The sequence below is a fragment of the Halictus rubicundus genome, chromosome 16 (genome assembly GCF_050948215.1).
Source record: "Halictus rubicundus isolate RS-2024b chromosome 16, iyHalRubi1_principal, whole genome shotgun sequence".
Classification (NCBI taxonomy): Eukaryota; Metazoa; Arthropoda; class Insecta; order Hymenoptera; family Halictidae; genus Halictus; species Halictus rubicundus.
The window spans coordinates 9250042-9267557 of NC_135164.1; the positions used below are offsets into that span (position 1 = coordinate 9250042).

Sequence of the window (17516 nt, forward strand, 5' to 3'; positions counted from 1 at the left end):
ACAAGGAGCAGGACCGTTTCACGCGACCAAGTAATCAAGCGAACGATCGTGCGTTTTTGTGAATCGTTTATTTTTGTTTTCTTCTTAAATATTCTTGACAGTATAGTGCATCAGTCGATTGAAACTTCGATGAATATCTTTTTGCTCGTAAAAGTGACGGGAGTTTTCGTGCTTTTATTAGAACCGATCGTGCGGGGTTCTAAACTTTTCGGTAATTTGTTGCGGTCGGTTACGTACGATAATTGGTTAGATTGGTTCGATAAATGAACACCGTTGCGTGCGATAAAAAGGGTGCGAAGGCGCTGCTTACAATTTCAACACGAATTTTTAATAACCCCTAGCCTCGCAACGGTCGCACGACGCGAACGTCCATCGTTCGTAGAATTTTATTCGAGATTGTCTGCCGCAGGATATCTCCGATACAATTGTTTTTGCATTCGTTTAGGTTTTGTTATCGGTTTTTCGTTTTCGTTCGACGCGTATCGAAACGTCGGTCGTGCGATTTCGCTTGGTTCAGCCAATGTGAAAAGAGCGATCAAATATTCGCGTCGGTAAGGAGCATTGCTAACTGTTGGAGAAACTTGGCGCGTGTCTGAATGGAAACGTGTTCGACGAAAGTTATTGTACATTGGACAGAGATGCACCGGCTTCACGGTTTCTCGAGGTACGGAAATTACAAAAGAAGTTCTCACCGACGAAAAGACCACGGCGATAGAAGAGTCCGTTTTCTATTTTTGTTATAAACCAGAGAAGAAACGCAATAGAAAATATATCGTATGTACATATTTTGTGGAGGTAAAAAGAAATTCTCTTCGAGTCAGCAACATTGGTGGATTGGGGGTATCGTTCGTTCGAATCATACGAGTCCGCGCATTTGTTTCCGTCGGGACAGCTACAGGTATCTTTCGGGCTTCTCTTCCGTTTTTTCCACGCACGCTCTCTCTTTCTCACTCACTCGCTCACTCACTCTCTCCCTCTCTCTCTCTCTCTCTCTCTTTCTCTTTCCTTCTCGCGGTATTAGCAATTCCAACTGGTCCAGTTTTTGTTCTGGTTCGACGCGCAAGAAGTTTTTCGGTTGTTGGCTCGAATTTTACAACTCGGCCACGTAACCCTCGATAACGATTCCCGGAGCAATCTCGGCGGTGGTGACACTATCCGAGGTAGCAGCGTTGCCTCTGTCCTCGGCACGGTCCTCGCCCCAGGCTCCCTCCCTCCCGTACTTCTCGGACATCCGTACCATCTCGTTGGGACTCCACTCGGCCGAGTCTCTGCGGCTTCCTCCGCTTCTGTAGACGACGTTCGATTCGGTCTCGCGATTCCCGCGATATCCCGAACCTGGCAGTGGTGACGGAGAATAGCTATCGTAGACGGGATTGCGCTTCATCGACGCCCGCTGGTGACTCGTTTTCCTCAGCATAGCCTGCCCGAACCAACCAATCCGTTAACTACAACCCTTTTGATACTACGCTACTGTTTTCCACGCTGAAGCAACGTCGAGCTTTTTGTTCGGTAAAGCAAGGGGAAGGCGACAGAAAGTTGTTCGATGTTGCTTCGGCATGACTTCTTCGGCTTCTGACCTGGAAGTTGAACGGCGGCTCGTCCGTGTTCTCGTTGTTGTTCTTGCGACCCATCATCTGCATTTCCTGGATCGGATTGATGCTGCAACAGACAGAGAAAACGAGAGGGAGTTCGATCGCGTTTTAGAGGGTTCTCCGAGATTATGTAGGAATCGCGATCAAACCGATTAGGGTTGCCGGAGGAGGTGTTTCTGTTCGTTCTGTCGTCGAATTCCCAATCGTTGCTACCGGTGGTCACGTTGCTTTTACTTCGAGGATTCGTACTGAAACGATCGGTGCGGGGCGGGGGTGGTTGTGTCTGATCGAACGGAAGTGGCGGAGGTGGTGCGTTTTTTCTAGAGCGTGTCGACCCGATGCTATCGTAATCGTTCTGCAAAAGAGAGATCGGAGATGGAGGATGCGCGATCGGGAACGATCGGCGAGAATCACCGGGGGAGACTTACTGAGCGAGGATTATGAACGTTAGCAGATGGCGCGGGACTACGGTTGCTCGAAGAAGGATGTTGATACCCGGAGCTACCCATTCTGCTTCCGGACGTGTTTTCCGGCGGGCATCGGACCGAGGTGTTCGGGTCTCTGGAAAACGGAGTGTCGATCAGACTCTTTCCCTCGGTGCCCGAGTGCGCCACTCGATGTGGCGAGTTCGTCGTTTGCACCTCGACGTCTGAAAAATGCAGAGCAATCCGATTGGAGAAGTGAGCTCTCTCTCGGAGGACAAACCAGTCGCCACTCGAAAGAATCGATCGTTATCCACTTACTATCAATACGGTTACGCGATTGTTGTCCACTTACGAGTAACACACGACTGGAAAGCGGGACAGATAGATGGTAGTCTGACGGTAAATTGCGACGAGTCGGACGATCGAGTTTTCGTGAATGTCGACGAATCGACCTGGGAGGGAACGATTTCAATGAAACGGTCGATCCGACTCGAACGCGTGCAGCAAGGGAGGGGAAAAGCGATTGTCGAAGATAGTGTTTGGGATAAATGGCGCGTTTTCTTTCGCGCGAGCGTAGAATCGTACGATTCACGACGAGTGTCATTCTCGCTGCGTCCTGATCGGATAAAACAAAACGTGATAGGCACCTCTGGTACGAGTGTTCCTGATGGCCCAAGGCACCGTATGTCTCCGTAATGGCGCGTCCCAGGCCTCGTGCTCGTCGTCAGACGCCAAAGACGACGCGGATCTGCGAGAACGTATTTCTCAGTTGACGCCAGAAGTCTCCGGAAGAGGTCATAAGCGACACTTACTTCGATAGAGACGGCACACAACGGAGAGCGAAAAAAACAACGATAAAACAGCCCGCGCGCAACGTAACGAAAAAAGGAAAAGGCAGAAACGCGAAGCGCGCGAGAAAACAAAAGCAAATCACTACCCAAGTACGTAATATGCAATATACATAGACGTGGATATTGCACGTCGGGATTGTACAGAGTATCAATAATCGTCGGTCCTACGCGATGGTTGTACTAGTAAATACACATATACGCACGGCACGATGAGAGATCAATGATGGATGATATATATCTATCGCTTCGCTAACAATTAGTTATCTATCCGGTCAACGTGAGGGATTTGGACGACGCGACACAACGGACCAACAAATCAACTTACCCAAGACCTTTCATTTCCCTGGTAGTTTTCATATCGAAAAAGGGTAACTCGCTATAAAAGTTGAAAGGTAACTTGTGCACTTGGGGTGGTTTCATCTGGCCTAGGTACGATTGCGGTGAGACATTCGTGTCGATCCTGCCCAATGACACCGTTCGTTCATTCGTCGCCTCGAGAGTCGCTACTATCGCTTGATTGAACAGGTGCACCTGTGTTTTCAAATTTCCGAGTTTCAGTTTAGCTTTATCGTTTCAACGACTACACGGATAAAGAAAGATCGTTGCTCACTTGTTGCGAGAACTGCACGAGGTCTTGATAGCGGGCTGCACGGTAGCGTAGGAGGACTTGGAACATGCTCTTCGACCTCCATTTGCTGCTGTAGAACTTCATCATGTCCATCGTCTCCGGAGACATTTGAGTCTTGCCGAGAAGGGGTGCGGTCTCCTTCCTCACTACATGACCCCTGTACGCTGTTCCCCGGGGAATAGAAAGCACCGTGTTCGATCAGATTTTCTCGGTCGACGCGACGCGACGCGACGGATCGGTAGGAACGATAACATCCCGGACTATCAGGCTCGTCAAAAATCAAATCTCTTTCGAATACCACGCGAGTCGTTCCTAGCGCACCCTACCTTTCTGCAATATCAGCGCCGCATCCTCCTCCGATATATCCGTCGTCTCCGTCCTCTTTAATGACGCTTGCTTCACTGAAACAATACCCGTTAAATTTCTCGTAGTGGGCAAAAAACGTACGAGCCTCTTGAAAAAAAGAGAGACGGGAAGGGGAACGTAGACTCTTCGAACACGCTCGTGTCGGAGCTGCGACGAATGCATCTTTGATCGTTCGTCGCAGCTCCAAGATAAACGTACTTTTAATAGTCACGTCGGAAAGGAGAATCGGCTCGCACCAACGTTGGCTCTCCGCGACGATCGGTTTACCTACCAACTTCTTTCTTGGTTCCCTTGATCTTCGACGTCATGTTCTTCTTCGCTAGGAACGCTCTCATCATACACTGAACCTTTATGATCTTTTTCACCTGCGTCTCGTACAGGCGCGACAGATACTCCTCGTTGTAATACTTGAGGAAGACCTTGGTCTTTCCGATCATCCAGCCCTCCATTTTCAGTCGGATCAAGAGCAGCCGGCAGTTGTCTTTCGTTATTTCCACGTTCTCGTCGAAATCGAACGCGAGGAACTGGTACCTGAAGAGACAGCACGCGATCAGACGGTCTACGGTTGTCGACGGTGGGCGTTTATCGCGGTTACCTCCGAAGGAATTCTTGAAATGATATCCTGCACGGATATCCGCGTTGCCTGGCTTTCGCGGTGTCCAGAATCGCCAACGCTCTGATCTGCTGTCTCACGACCTCTCTGTAGAAGCCGCGAGGCGCTCCTTCGAGGTCCGATCTGATGCACCTGACGAAGTGAATCCCGCCGCTTGCACCGCCGCTCGAGAGGTTCTTCAGGATCTCGAGGCTGACCGCTTTGAACGTGGACCCGGATGTCCTGACCTTCCTCGTTTGCGAATATTGTCCTCGCGACGCGGTGTTAAACTTCTGCTTGGCAAAACGAAAATTAGTCTAGTTGACTTTCCTCTGTTACAGATAATTATTCGCAGAGGGAACACTCACTCTCGGCTTGGAGGTCTCCTGCATCAGAGCACCCCATTTCCCTTTGCTGGTCTTCTTCTCGGCGACTTTCGGATGCTCAACGACGATGGTCAGGTTGCCGGACTTGGTCAGCTTGTTGGTGAACATCTCCTTGATCGGCACCAGGCTCGACTGCCTGAACGTCTCGATCATCTCGGGCGGAACAAAGTCCCGATTCTTCTCGGCTATCTCGCTGGCGTCGTACATCACCTTGCCCGTGTAATGGGCGACCGTGAACTCGTGCGAGCTCACCGGCTTGACGAACAGATTGTTCGACTGTTGCTGCACCTTGCTCAGAATGTACTGATAATCGAGCATGTTTTTCGACGCGTCGTCGATTATACTGAACAGTCCCCTGTCCTTGCTCATCAGCTGATCTATCGCGTCTTTGTTGTCGTAAAAGTGCAAACGTTGCGCAGGTATGTCCTCCTCCTCTTGCTCTTGCTGCGAACCAGGATCGTTGCAGAGAGCAACAAAAACAAGATTTTTCGATAGGTCGTATCGAATCTCGAAGAATTTTCTCTCTCGGGACTTACCATTTCCCAGGCGAACACCCTTTGGTTGTAATAGCACTGCATCTGTTCGTTCATGGTGTTCACTATCAGTTGCTCGAGCCGGTTCACCGCGACGCACTCGAACCCGAAAAGATCCATCACGTTGATGGCGTACTTGTCGCCGCTGAAAGAACCCAGACGTACCGTAATTAACCGTCTCTCCCGCTTCTCGCGCCTCCGCGGATCCACGATTCCGAGTCGAAACTCACAATAATGCGCGGGTAACCGTAAACTTCTGATTGATGGTATTCACTATCCAGTCGACCAGCCGCTGGTAGATCGTGTTGGCCAGCACGTCCCTCGCGTCCTTCGCCTCGTCGCAGCTGTGCTTTCTGCGTACCACGGTGCCCTTCACGATCGCGCAGTAGTTGACCAGCGCCCAGGAGAACTTTTTCTCGTCAAGGTTCAGCAGCGTGGCCACTGCGACACAAAATCTGTAATCTTTCCGCGATACTCGATCGCGCGCGTGTGTGCTCGCACTCGTCTCTTACACACCTCTGCTAGCCGGCTCGCTGTTGTCCATTTCGGCCTCCCCGTTGTTCCCTTCCACGAATCGGATCTCGCCCAGGCTCAGGATCGCCGCCAACGTCTTCCAGATCGTTTCGCAGTACTCCTCCATCTCCAGAATCCTTAGATTTTCCTTCAGTTCGTCGAACTTGACCACGTTACCCCGCGGGTCGTTCCGTACTTTGAACGATCGCTTCCGCTCCGTTCCCTTGTCGCTGATCCGAAGGTATCGCGCCCTTCTCCCCGGAGGTAAATGGTACTGGCTCAGTTTGCTTATCGAGTCCAGACCGTCGTAGAAGTAGTAGAACACGTGGAAGTTCGATTGGTTTCTGTAACGCGATCCTCTGATTAACCCCTTGCACTATTGCTCCTAGAAAATCCTAAACCTTCTAACGACTCTTTCGTTTTTTTTAGGAAATTATGAACTGCAAAGAAGTTTGAATCACTGGCCAAACCGTGCTCGAAAGGATCGAAAGGAAACTGTTGGATCGAACAACCTGTCCCGCGTGGAGACGCGCCACTTCTCCAGCTGGTACAGCCAAAATATGCCGCCGGACGCTTTCCCCGAGGACCCGAAAGTCGCCTGCATTTGCAGGATGCATCTGGTCGAGTTGGGATTCAGGGGTGTGGCCGCGTTGCTGAAAGCGTGGATCACTTTGATCGCCCGGAACACTCTCGACCCGACGTCTTGCAAGCTCTGAAACGGAAGAACGACCGTGTCCGGTGAGAAAATCTTTCGGGACGACGATTCTACGCACTTTGCCGAGGTACATCAGGTGTCGAATCAGGTGCAGCATGTTGGTCGTCTTGCCGGAATTGCTCTCGCCCGCCAGCAAAACGTTCTGAGCTTCCTCGTTGTGCAACACGTCCTGGTAAGCGCTGTCGGCCACGGAGTAGATGTGCGGCGCGTTGTCCGACCGCGATTTGAACTGGTACTTGGTGTGGTACTGCAACCCGAACGCGAGTTAGCTTTTCAAGGTTCAACTTTCTGCGTTCTGCGATCATCGTGTCCTGATCGTCGGCGTTCGCTTACGTCGGATCCGTAAATATCCTGCTGCTCGTTCGGATTCAGGATCAGGAGAATGTCCCCGACGAAGTTGTGGAAGTAGCCTTGCCTCAGTCTTTCGTGGAGCTCGTCCAAGATCGTGTCCTCGGTCAGCGATTCGAGCGCCGCGACGTCTTCCATGAACATCGGCTCCAGAGGATCGGTTTGATGCGTCTGCGACAACGAGCGTTTAACCTCGTGCGACAACAGCTCGAATTCGAACATTGAAGCGCGTCTTACCTTGAGGAATCCTCTTTGAACCAGCACTTCCGCTCTCCTCTCTAGCTTGCCCTTCGGGCAGGCGTCCATCATCATCACCTTGAGCTCTTGCGCTTTCTGAAAATCGCTGTATCAGTACATCTATTCTCTTTTTCGTCTACGGTCTGGAAGCTTGATAGGAGAATACATTACCAAGTAGTCGTTGTCGGGTAGTTCCGACAGGAAAGGATGCTCGAATATCTCGGGCATGAAGGGTCTGTTGTCGGGGTTCTTTTCGAGACACCTGGAAGAACGTAGAGGTTCCTAGTTTCGTATTCACTGGTAACAGGTCGGAGACGTACGTACTCTGCAATGAAGTCGTTGAAGTTCTGTGTCCAATTGGACGGCCTGTAGAGATTCGGCGGAGGGTTGCGGACGATTTGGAAGAGTGCCCTGGTGGGGTGCATGTCCTGGAAGGGTGGTTTCCCGTCGGCCAGTTCGATCGCCGTGATCCCGATCGCCCAGACGTCGGCACGAGTTCCGTAACCGTTGCTGGAGCTGTTCTCCTTGCTGACCGCGAGTTCCGGTGCCATCCAGCACGGTGAGCCGACGCACGTGTACCTTTTCCCCATTTCGCCCTGAATCGATCTCGAGAGCCCGAAATCGACCAGCTTCACCTCTCCTTCTCTGGTCAGCAGGACATTGCTGGCGCGTATGTCACGGTGCATCACGTTGTTCTCGTGCAGATACATGACTGCCTGAGGAACGAGAGGATTGATCTCGCGACTCGTTAGCAAAGCCCGGAGATATCGGGTGGTAAACTAATTCGCGGCGAAGAATAAACGAGGAGGGCAGGGCGACGAACGAGAGAGAAAGCTCGATCGAGCAGCCTCGGCCCGGCCCGGCTTTCTTCTCCTCTAAGGTTTCCCTTAGCTGCGATTTCGCCGGCGGTAGACATGCCGGTGCCTCGTTCCTCGCCAGCATTTATTTCGCGTGTAATTTGCCGGCATTAAACGTCAACGTGGCCTGATTTACCGCACGAGCGACCGTGGACGAATCGCTACTGGCTCCATGGAACACGTACCAAAACGCGAACAAGAAGGAGAACTTCGCCGAGGCGAACGAGACGAGGAGAGCGACGGAAGGAAAAGAAGAAGAAGAAGAAGACGAGGAGAAGAGGCAGAAGGGGTTGCGTGCGCTTTACGAGAAAGGATGCTGGAACGAGCGAAGGGAGAGAGAGAGAGAGAGAGAGAGAGAGAGAGAGAACAGCATCGGCGAGACGAGGAGCGCGAGAAGTGCGTGCGCGTGCTATACTCGAAACGCGGGCTCGCGCAATGATTTAGCGACAAACTGGCCGCAGCACGATCCTCGAAGCACACCGCCAACAGAAAACGCGTCGATCGTTCTCCGAGCGCGATCCCTTCGATTCGTCCGTTGATCGTTAATAGGATGAACTCGCACCGATAGGTTGACGAGCGCCGCGAGTCCAAGATGGAAAGCACGGCGGATTCGAAGGGATCGGGTTCGCGGAGTTCCCACGGCGAAGATAATTAGCAGAACCCATCGATTTTACGCGGTCCAGCGTTTTTGCCGAGATCGTCGCGATACGAACCGCGGATCGAGCTCTCGGATCCACGGTGCCAACCGGAAGGGATAGAACGCGAGGCGACGCACGATTCGAAACGGAAACGAGCGTTCTACCCTCGACACCGCCGCGGCATTCCGCGCCTCGCCGAGCAGGTTGCGGCGTTTGACGGGCAAATGACACCCGTCCACTTCGGTCTTGAGGATTTTTTCCGAATCGTTTCCTTCTCGGTTTCCATTCGAAACGAGTAACCGGTGGCTGCGCGACAAATGGAGGCGGCCGGAACGTCTCGCACAGCATTACGCGAAATTATATTCCGCGGGGACGGAGGACGGAATTATAGAACATTACCTCATCGCGTCCGAGCGAATCGTTTCCCTAGGAAAATTACAGATCTCGGGACGGGAAACGTTTGCAATTCGCTCGCGACTCGTACGTGTCTCTTTCGCGTTTCTCGCTCCATCCCCCGTTGCTCTTTGTCTCGGTACGAGTAGGGGTACGTTTACGTTGCTGCTGCGATAGAAGCTACAACAGAAGCTATAAAAATGCCTTCCTCTAGCCGTTCACAGCGGAGTCCTGGTACTAGTACAATTTCCGTCTCTCGAACACAAGCGATCTCGAAGCGCAATTATTACCTTCGAGCTCCGCTAAACAGTATGTACATGGGAATAAGTGTACGTGGGAATTTTGGAGAGAGTTTCATCGTTTATTTCATCTCGCAACTTATCCAAAATAAATCTGTTACGATGATTTCTGTCTTTCTGATTCCACAACGATAGCGAAACAAAAGTGATACTCGTCTTTTGTATTGCTGATTATCCGGCAAACTATGCCCGCTGCTGCTTCGATACAGTAAACATTTTCATTACACAAGAATAGGATGCATTTATACGCCTCGCTTTCATCGTTTGCTTTGATCGTTTATCGCAGCTCCAGCATAAACGTACCGTAACGCCGAGGTTCCCTCGAACGCGGAGAACGGAACGGAAGTGTTTCACGGCGCGTTGATGCCGTGTTTCGCGAACGTGAACGTGAACGTGAACGCGAGCCGAGAACAGAAAGTCGAGAGATGGCTGCGCCAACATCGGAGAAGGGCGAACGAGCGGGCAGCCTTTCATTTGCGAGCAGGTTAATTAGCGAGCCATCTCGCCTGTCTTATTTGTAATTTATACGCGGTAGAATGCGGCCCATTGACGCGCGTCTCCCGCGATCCTTCGCGTTCTCCGATTTAGCGCGCACGTAAACGCGAATGCTCTCGCCAGAATGCCGAAGAATCGAGCGAGTTATCTCGTCGCGAGCAGAAACTGCGCAACGGTTCGGATCGCGTTGCTCCGGCTACCGATCGGACGCTCGTTTCGCTTGGTCGATGTTCCCCGCAAACCGTGCTCGACTTGCGACGCCTATGAACGTATCGTAATGACAGCGAGAGACAAAAGCGGCATCACACCGGCCGGTATAATTGCTTCGTAATAACGTCTTCTCCCTCGGCAAGCTACTCTCCGGCTACTAGCACCGCGTCGTCTCGCGCGGACAGATCGCTTTCCGAAATTTACCTTGATCACCTCCCTCAGTATGTGGCCTATGTGTTCCTCGCGCAGCTTCTTGTCCATGGCGATGAGTCCCCTGACAAGGTCCAGCGCGGTTCCGCCGTCGCATAGCTGGAAATCGCAAATGCAACGCGATTATTCGCCGCGACAACGGTTCGCGTTTGTCCGCGAGATTGCGGAAGCAATTTAAATCGGCGATTCGCCACGGAGTTTCATTTGACGTAATTGCACGAGACCTCGAGGTTCTGATTTTAAGACAACGGCTCTAATCTCGCGGGGATCTCGCGCGTCCGCGTCTCTACAATTTCTAATTATGCCCAAGCATTCTTATGAATTCGTCTCGGTACAATTTCACGGCGAAGAATTCCGGCCGCGACGACGCGACGCGACGCGACGGGGAGAAGCTTCGATGTTCGAGCTTCGGGACGGGCTTCGCCAGCACGCGATACATTCTTTCGAGGGCGCGGAACGATCGCAACACGAAAACTTGGTCTACTACTGCCGACCGTTTCTGTACGTGCCCGTAAAATTCGGCCGTGATGCGATATGGAAGACGGTCGCCGATAAATCTTCGCCACATTGTCGTTGCGTGTCGTTCCTCTTTTTCGACCCGTCCCCGGGGCCCCCTTTCTTCCAGTTTGGCCTCGCGTCGGTGAACCTTTACGAGCTTTTTACTCGAGTCGATCGACTCGCAAAATCCCCGCGACGTCTTCTTATTGCACATCTGTTTCTTTGCACAGCCCGGTTTTGCACAGCCCGGCCGAGGAAATTTCGGTGGGCAGAGAGTTTGCTCTCGGATCGACCGCTTTTTCGTCGGTAACGTTTCGCTGATCGCTGCTGCCTCTCGTGTCTGGTCCGTCGCGACGACCGCTGGGATAGGCGAGCGGTGTACGCGTAAACGTTAAATCGAATATCGACGCTTTGCTCGAGATAAGTAATAATGTTTCGTGCGCACCGCGGAGGTCCACCCGTAAATTAGGGCCGCGACGTGCCAGGGCTCACCTGCGTACACGAACGAGTTTAATGATTGTTTAATGGCCGCGCGTGTCGTAAATTATCCGTGTATTCGACCGTCTCAAATGCTTGAAATTGCCTCCGGGTCCTGGCATGGGTACGTACAGCAACTCTTCCCTCGCCGCTGCATTCGTTTTCTCTTTTTTTTTTCTTTCTCCTCCTCCTTCTCCTCCTTCTCTTTCACCTCCTTCTGCTCTCGCTCGTTCTTCACCTCCTCCCCCGTGTCTCTTTCACTCTCTCTCTCTCTCTCTCACTCTCTCTTTCTCTCTCTTTCAGGACCCCTCCGCCCCCGATCACCCTCACCCTGGCGTGTTTCGTGTCTGTTCTCGATCACCGAGCTTTTCGTTTTTCCCCCGGGAGAATTATGATGTTAAAGGAGCGCCGGTACGGATATACTTGGACGTCGATTGCCGTCTCGACGCGATATCGCGCTCGCGATATAAATAACCGGGATGCCGATCGTGACAATAATGATGTACCCTCGGCGTCGGTCGCATCGCCGCAAATCGTTCGGTACAGGTCTTACTTACCTCCATGACGAACCATATTTGATCGTACTCGGTCTTCTTCCCGGACCTCCTCCGATAAATCCCGTAAAAGTCCGGCAGGTTCGGGTGGGACGCTAAATCTCGCAGGACCTTGTACTCCTCCACGATGAACGGCTGCGACTCGGCCGTCAGCTTTTGCACTTTGACCGCGATCTTCTTGTTACCTGCGGAACCCAGCCGTAATTCGAACACCTGTTTCTAAAAATTCTTGGAACATTATCGATAGTACCCGCATGCTGATCGATAGCTTCGAAGACGTCTCCGCAGACGCCGGAACCGATGCACTCTCTCAGAAGGTATCGTTTCCCGGGGTCCTGGACGCTGTCCAGTCGTTGCAGGTTGGTCCTTCTGTCCCGTTCCTCGTACTCGCCGTCCTCGCTTCTGCTTCCTCCGCCCCGTCTCTTGCCGTAGCCATAATCGTTCATTTTTCGAGGCGTACCACCGTCTCTCCGCCTGAAAGCGACGAGAAACAGAAGACGTCGCGTCGAGCTGGTGTTCGCGGACGAAATCGAGCGTGATAATCGGGCGCTCGTTCGAAACGATCGAACGAGCAATCGCGTTGTCGAGCCGATCGGCGGAAAGAGAAGGCATCGAGGAATAAAATTTAAACGGTGACAATCGAGCCGCGTATCGGCTGATGAAAAAAAACGAAAAAGCAAAGTCCGCGGGACGCAGCCCGTGTGGCGGATGCTGCACACGACAAAGAGTTCGTTAATCTCGTTCTCGTTTCCAGGCTGAAGTGCTCGTCGTCGATGGAGCGGTACACGAAGAACGGGAGGACACGAGGAGGTCGTCGCGCTCACGGGCTCACGGGCTCACGGGAAAACAGGACCGGGGCTCGCCTCTTTCCATCAGTGTTCGAACCACGACGACGACGACGACGACGACGACGACGACGACTACGACGGGAAGGTCGAGAATGACTCTTCGAGTTGAAACGAACGCTCCACAGGATTTTTTACGAGAGGCCAGGTTCGGCCGGTCGAGGGCCTCACGGCGCATCGGCACAAAGGTGAGTGCTAATTATATTCTCTCTCGAGTGCCGCGTGAACGAGTGGTAATCGCTAATTAGTAGCTCGCTTCCTGAAAGCTTCGACGAGGGATGCCTAAAGCCGCGGAAAGATATCCTAGCCGGCTCGAGAACGTGATTCAGCGTCCCTCTCGTGGGACGATGCGCTCTCGCGTGCGAGAGCAACACAAGTTCGCGGGCCTTTCGCGTCATCCAGGCCTGGAGAGGTTCGACGACGACCACGGCTCCCAAGCTGCTTCTCCGTGGATTTCGACGGGATTGCGAAGAACCTGCTCGATTTCAACAGATTGATCCGGAATGAATCGAAAACCGAAATCGTTATCGACTACAAAGGCGAAGGTGCGCGCGCTCGCGCGGCCGTCTCGCCGCTATTTTCTCTCGCTGTCCGCGCCCCAGCCGGTGTACTTGTACGGCTGCGGAAACGCTGCAAGCTAATACATATCCCATTTATCGGATCCCACGGATTGCGTAAGAGTATTTAATGGGTTACGAGAGTCCGTGGGTAACGGGTGGCTCGCTTAGCCGCTTTGGCAAAGACGCGACCGATCGATGCGCTTCTAGCTTCGCAGACACACGTACATATACGGAGGGCGAAACTCCTTTCCTCTCGATCGGCGTGCTGGCAGTTGATAAGCTTCGAAGACTCGAAACCGTCCCCGCAACCGTTTCGGCGGCAACGATCGACCGCGGCGCGGCGCGACGCGACGCGACGACTGCAAACCACCCCTGCGAAACGTTTAAACGTCGCGACCGTTTCCATAGAATCGAGTCGTCGCCGCCGCCGCCGCAACACGCTGTAACACGCCGCGACGCGAGGAAAACGAAAGGAAGAAAGAGAAGAGGACTGGGAGGGACGAGAAAGAGGGGCGAGAAATGAGAGGATTCGCGTCGTTAGCCAATTCATTTATTCCCGGTGGGTCGGCGCTCGTCCGGCATAATCCGTCGATTTGTCGGCGCGACGTGTCTCGTGTAATGCTGCTTCCTGCCGCTTCTTGCCGCTTGTAATCGAACAGGGAAAGGGAAAGGGAGAAAGGGTGCGAGAGAGGCGAACAGGGTGGAAGAAGGGTGAGAGAGACACGGAGGGAGAGAGGCGACGCGTCACTGACTATATGTGAACAGACGCACGTAAGAAACTCTGGTTGATCCACGATGTCCTCACTGTTCTCTTCTGTTCTCCTCTGTTCTGTTCTGTTCTCCTCTGTTCGGTTCGGTTCGGTTCTGTTCTGTTCCGTTCTGGCGCGGTCGCATGCGATACGAGGCTGCACCGAGGCTCTCGACTCGTTCGGTTTTCTCGGCGGTGTTCTTCCTTTTCCTCGTTGCGCGAATCCGCTCGTATCGTACCGCGCCGCGCCGTGCGGTGCGATGCCGAGAGTCGAGCCGTGTAGGTTTATTGGTACGGCAGGGCGTTAAATTATTGATGCTCGACCGTGCGCCGCGAGAACGCCGAGCCAGAAGAAAGAGAGAAGAGTACCGGTGGTTAGGACGGGTCCTGTGATTTCAGAAAAAGCTTTCCGTGCCACTCGGCCCATCGGTTCTTTCTCTCCTCTCGTGTTCGTCCCTCTCCGTTCCTCCTCCGTGTCCGCTGTCCTCGTTCGGCGGAGGATCGCGAACCCGTGCAGGGCTCGAGCTCTTTAAAAGGGAAGGAGCGTGGGGGCGACGAAACGCTGGTCGTTGTGGGAAAGTTTCGCGCACGAACTCGCCCGGACGAACGGCTCGATCGAAAATCGAGGGGCCCGAGGACGATTTTCTTCGAAACGACATTCCTCCTCGTCGTGGTCCTCGACGTGTTCCGTGTTCCGTGTCTGCCGCGGCGCACACGGGGTCCCACGTTGACTCCTTCGGGCATCTCGGGCCCGATCGACCTATTTCTCGTCAGGTTCGTTTTCCTCCCTTCGCTCTCGATAAGACTAAGCGAAGCGAAACGAAAGAGGGGCGGAGTTCCGAGTTTCGAATGCGCGCTCTCCGAAACGAGCTGTGGGAAAGTTGATATTCGTTGGCCGAGAGGTGGGTCCCCCGCTATAGCGGCGGAATGTTAGCACCGCGAATCCCTGGGAAGAAGCAGCAACGGTAGTGGCGGTGGACGAACAAGGCGAAAAAGAGAAAGAAAAGGAGGCGCAGAAGCCGAAAACGATCGGCAGCCGACCGGTTCGGGCCGGTTGAAAAGGGTTCGACACTCCTTTCGCCGGAAAGTACGGTAAACTTGGTGACAAGTGGCCCGTTCTCTCGCGTTTCTCTTGGCGGTCCCGCGAGCGGTGCTTCCTCGGCAGGACGCGCAATCGACTCGGGCTCCGAGTCGAAGTCTCGATGGTCGATACGGTCGGACGAGACGAGACGCGACCGATTACCCGGAAAAACTAGTAGACGCTAATCGAATTGGCCTCTCGATTCGGAGACTCGGCTTCCCTTCGGCTCGAAACGCGAAATGCGTGAAACGTGAAATGTGAAACGCGACAACGGCGCGCGTTCGCGGTCCTTGTCCGTGGCTGGATCGTGCGCTCACCGTGGCGTTCACCGACGATGGAAAAAGTGGTATCGAGACGTAGGTTTGCTCGCGACGATATCGACGCTCCGTCCGCGAGGCACGAGGCTTCCGCTTCTTGCGCCTCGGATCCTTCTCTCTCGGACCTTTTACAGATCCCCGAACGATCGATCCTTTCGGCAGATAACGCGCTTGTCCTCTCCTCTTTGAGATTCCGTGGCGGAGGTGTCGGTGTTCTCGCGATCGAGCTCGGATCGCGAAAAATCGCTGCTTCCATGCCGGTCGTACGTTATTTCCGTCAGGGGGTTAATCGATACCGGGAATCTCGCCGCTGTTCTTCTTCCCCGAAGCTCATGCAACATTTAACTTTCCGCTATATTCTTCTCGGCCTCCCGGCTCGCGCTTGCGATTCCCTCCTCCTCCTCCCGCTCCCGCTCCCGCTCCCGCTCCTTCTTCTCCACCTCGTCGTCGTCGTCGCCCGTCGTCGTCGATCTCCTCCTCGTTCTCGTTCTTCTTGTCTTACCACAATGTATCTCGACGTTTTTTTTCACTCTCTCTGTCTCCGTCTACCATCGCGTTCCCGTCGGAAATACCGATACGTCGGTCGAACGACCGCGTGTGTCCGTCTTCGTCGTTCTTGCTCGACCGAAGTTGGCTCGAGACGACACCTGCCTTGGATTTACCTCCGATACCTGTACCGCTTCGCGAGAGAGAAAGAGAGCGATAGAAAGAGAGAGAGATACCGACTCCCTCTCTTACTCTCTATTTCTCTCTCTCTCTCTCCCCTCCGTTTCTCTCTTTTTCCCGGGCTCCTCGCAAAACATCCAGAAACACATGTTCCGGCACCTCGGAGACGCGCACCGTGGAACGTAAAGCACCTCGCGTATACACCACCTTTTCTCTTCTTCTCTTTTTCTCTTTTCCCCTCCCCCTTTTTCTCTTTTTCCTTTCTTCTGCTCTCTCGTCCTTCTGTTCTCCTCCTCCTCCTCCTCCTCCTCCTCCAGCTCCTCCCGTGGGAGGCCGTTCTCCTTCCTCTGTCTCTCCTTTCCTTGTTCGTCTCTCTCCTCCCCCGGCACCCCCCCTCTCACTTTCTACTCGGACCTGTCGAGCGAAACTTGTTAATTGCGGCATTATTCGCGATCCGAAAGCGATAAAGTCTCGGTGACCGGGCTCGGTGCAGATTGTCGCGACGTTCTGGCATCTCGAGGGGGTCGGCTGGTCGTGGCAGGCCACAGGCACCGCGGTGGCTCCCCGATCGGACCGAATATCGTCCAACTGTCCCGCGGTTGCTCGCGATTGCCTTCCAAATTTGGACGAGCGTGTTCCAGGTTGCTCGGAGACGGTGCAGCGCGGCGACCGAGCGGATCGGAATCGTTCTCGCAGTCTTCGTAGTCTCGAAGCCGAAACGCGGCTAATTACGCAGGGACCGTGTACGTTCTTGACAGTTTGTTTTCCCGCGATTGGCTAGAGCCGGCGAAGTCGGCGATGTCGGCTCAGGCGGCAAAGAGGACTCGGCCCTGTGTACAAGATCTAGCGACGAACGGAACGAAGGGGTTTCCGCGGAAGGTGCAAAACACTTACTCGTAAGGGAGTGGTAACGGGTGCTCTTAGCGTGGCGCACGATGAAACTCACCTCTAATTAAAACGTCTGGGAGGTTGTGCAAGCCCTACGGCGTCCACCCTCGCAATGCTCGCAACGCTCGTGTGCCGGAGTAAGAGCCGAGCTCTACGACGCTCGTGTAGGGCGGTGTAGTCACGATTGCGTCGAGGGGGTGCTACTGGGGAGGGGTGCTTGGCTTCCATGATCCAATAACGCCGACTTAATTAACTAACTGCTAACTCGCAAGCCTGTTAGCTCATTGATTTCGTCCCCGAGATCGTCGTCCAGCTCCGACGCTCTCTTTCTCTCTCTCTGTCTTTGTCTTCGCGGATCTCTCTTCTCTTTCTTTATCTTTTTTTCTCTCCCTTCTCCCCTCTTCCCCTCGTGCACGCTTTTTTCTCCTTTCTCCCCCGGAAATTTCTTCTTTTTCCGCTCCGACGAATTTCGTCGTCGCGATTCCAGAGAGGAAGGAGGGCTTTGCCTATTAATCGACTGCGGTCGACGCTATACGATCGACGATAGCCTAGCCTCGTTCTGTACCGTTCCGTTCCGTTTCCGATCCGACGGAG

The 17516-nt window shown here is 53.5% G+C and overlaps 1 protein-coding gene across 8 annotated transcripts; it reads right to left on the minus strand.

The window, feature by feature from the left end:
* Positions 1-8: 8 nt before the first annotated feature.
* Ninac (STKc_myosinIII_N_like and MYSc_Myo21 domain-containing protein ninaC) lies at positions 9-17199 on the minus strand. 8 transcript variants are annotated; one of them, XM_076802058.1, is made up of 24 exons: positions 16981-17198; positions 12068-12291; positions 11821-12002; positions 10283-10387; positions 7511-7902; positions 7358-7448; positions 7187-7282; positions 6935-7120; positions 6660-6848; positions 6399-6598; positions 5890-6230; positions 5604-5814; positions 5377-5518; positions 4823-5284; positions 4458-4747; positions 4134-4393; positions 3823-3897; positions 3479-3660; positions 3194-3399; positions 2665-2765; positions 2021-2241; positions 1742-1947; positions 1578-1659; positions 9-1420 (listed from the first exon to the last, which is right to left on the minus strand). In XM_076802058.1, the coding sequence occupies exons 2-24, from the start codon at positions 12261-12263 to the stop codon at positions 1091-1093; spliced, it is 4746 nt and encodes a 1581-aa protein (XP_076658173.1). In that variant the 5' UTR covers positions 12264-12291; positions 16981-17198; the 3' UTR covers positions 9-1090. The 8 variants fall into 8 exon arrangements, 6 of the variants coding, with proteins under 6 accessions (XP_076658173.1, XP_076658178.1, XP_076658175.1 ...); XM_076802059.1 differs by lacking the exon at positions 2665-2765 and having other exon boundaries at positions 12-1420; positions 2021-2153; positions 16981-17195; XR_013083599.1 differs by lacking the exon at positions 9-1420 and having other exon boundaries at positions 2021-2153; positions 16981-17199.
* Between the last annotated feature and the right edge of the window lie 317 nt (positions 17200-17516).

What these genes read in the sequence shown, in the direction of transcription:
- Ninac (XM_076802058.1), bottom strand. Translation starts at nt 12,263, where the DNA reads ATGAACGATTATGGCTACGGCAAGAGACGGGGCGGAGGAAGCAGAAGC. An exon ending in CGCGTCTCCACGCGGGACAG is followed by an intron (nt 6,231 to 6,398) that starts GTTGTTCGATCC and finishes ATCGCGTTACAG; the next exon opens with AAACCAATCGAACTTCCACG. An exon ending in ACGTTCATAATCCTCGCTCA is followed by an intron (nt 1,948 to 2,020) that starts GTAAGTCTCCCC and finishes TCTCTTTTGCAG; the next exon opens with AACGATTACGATAGCATCGG.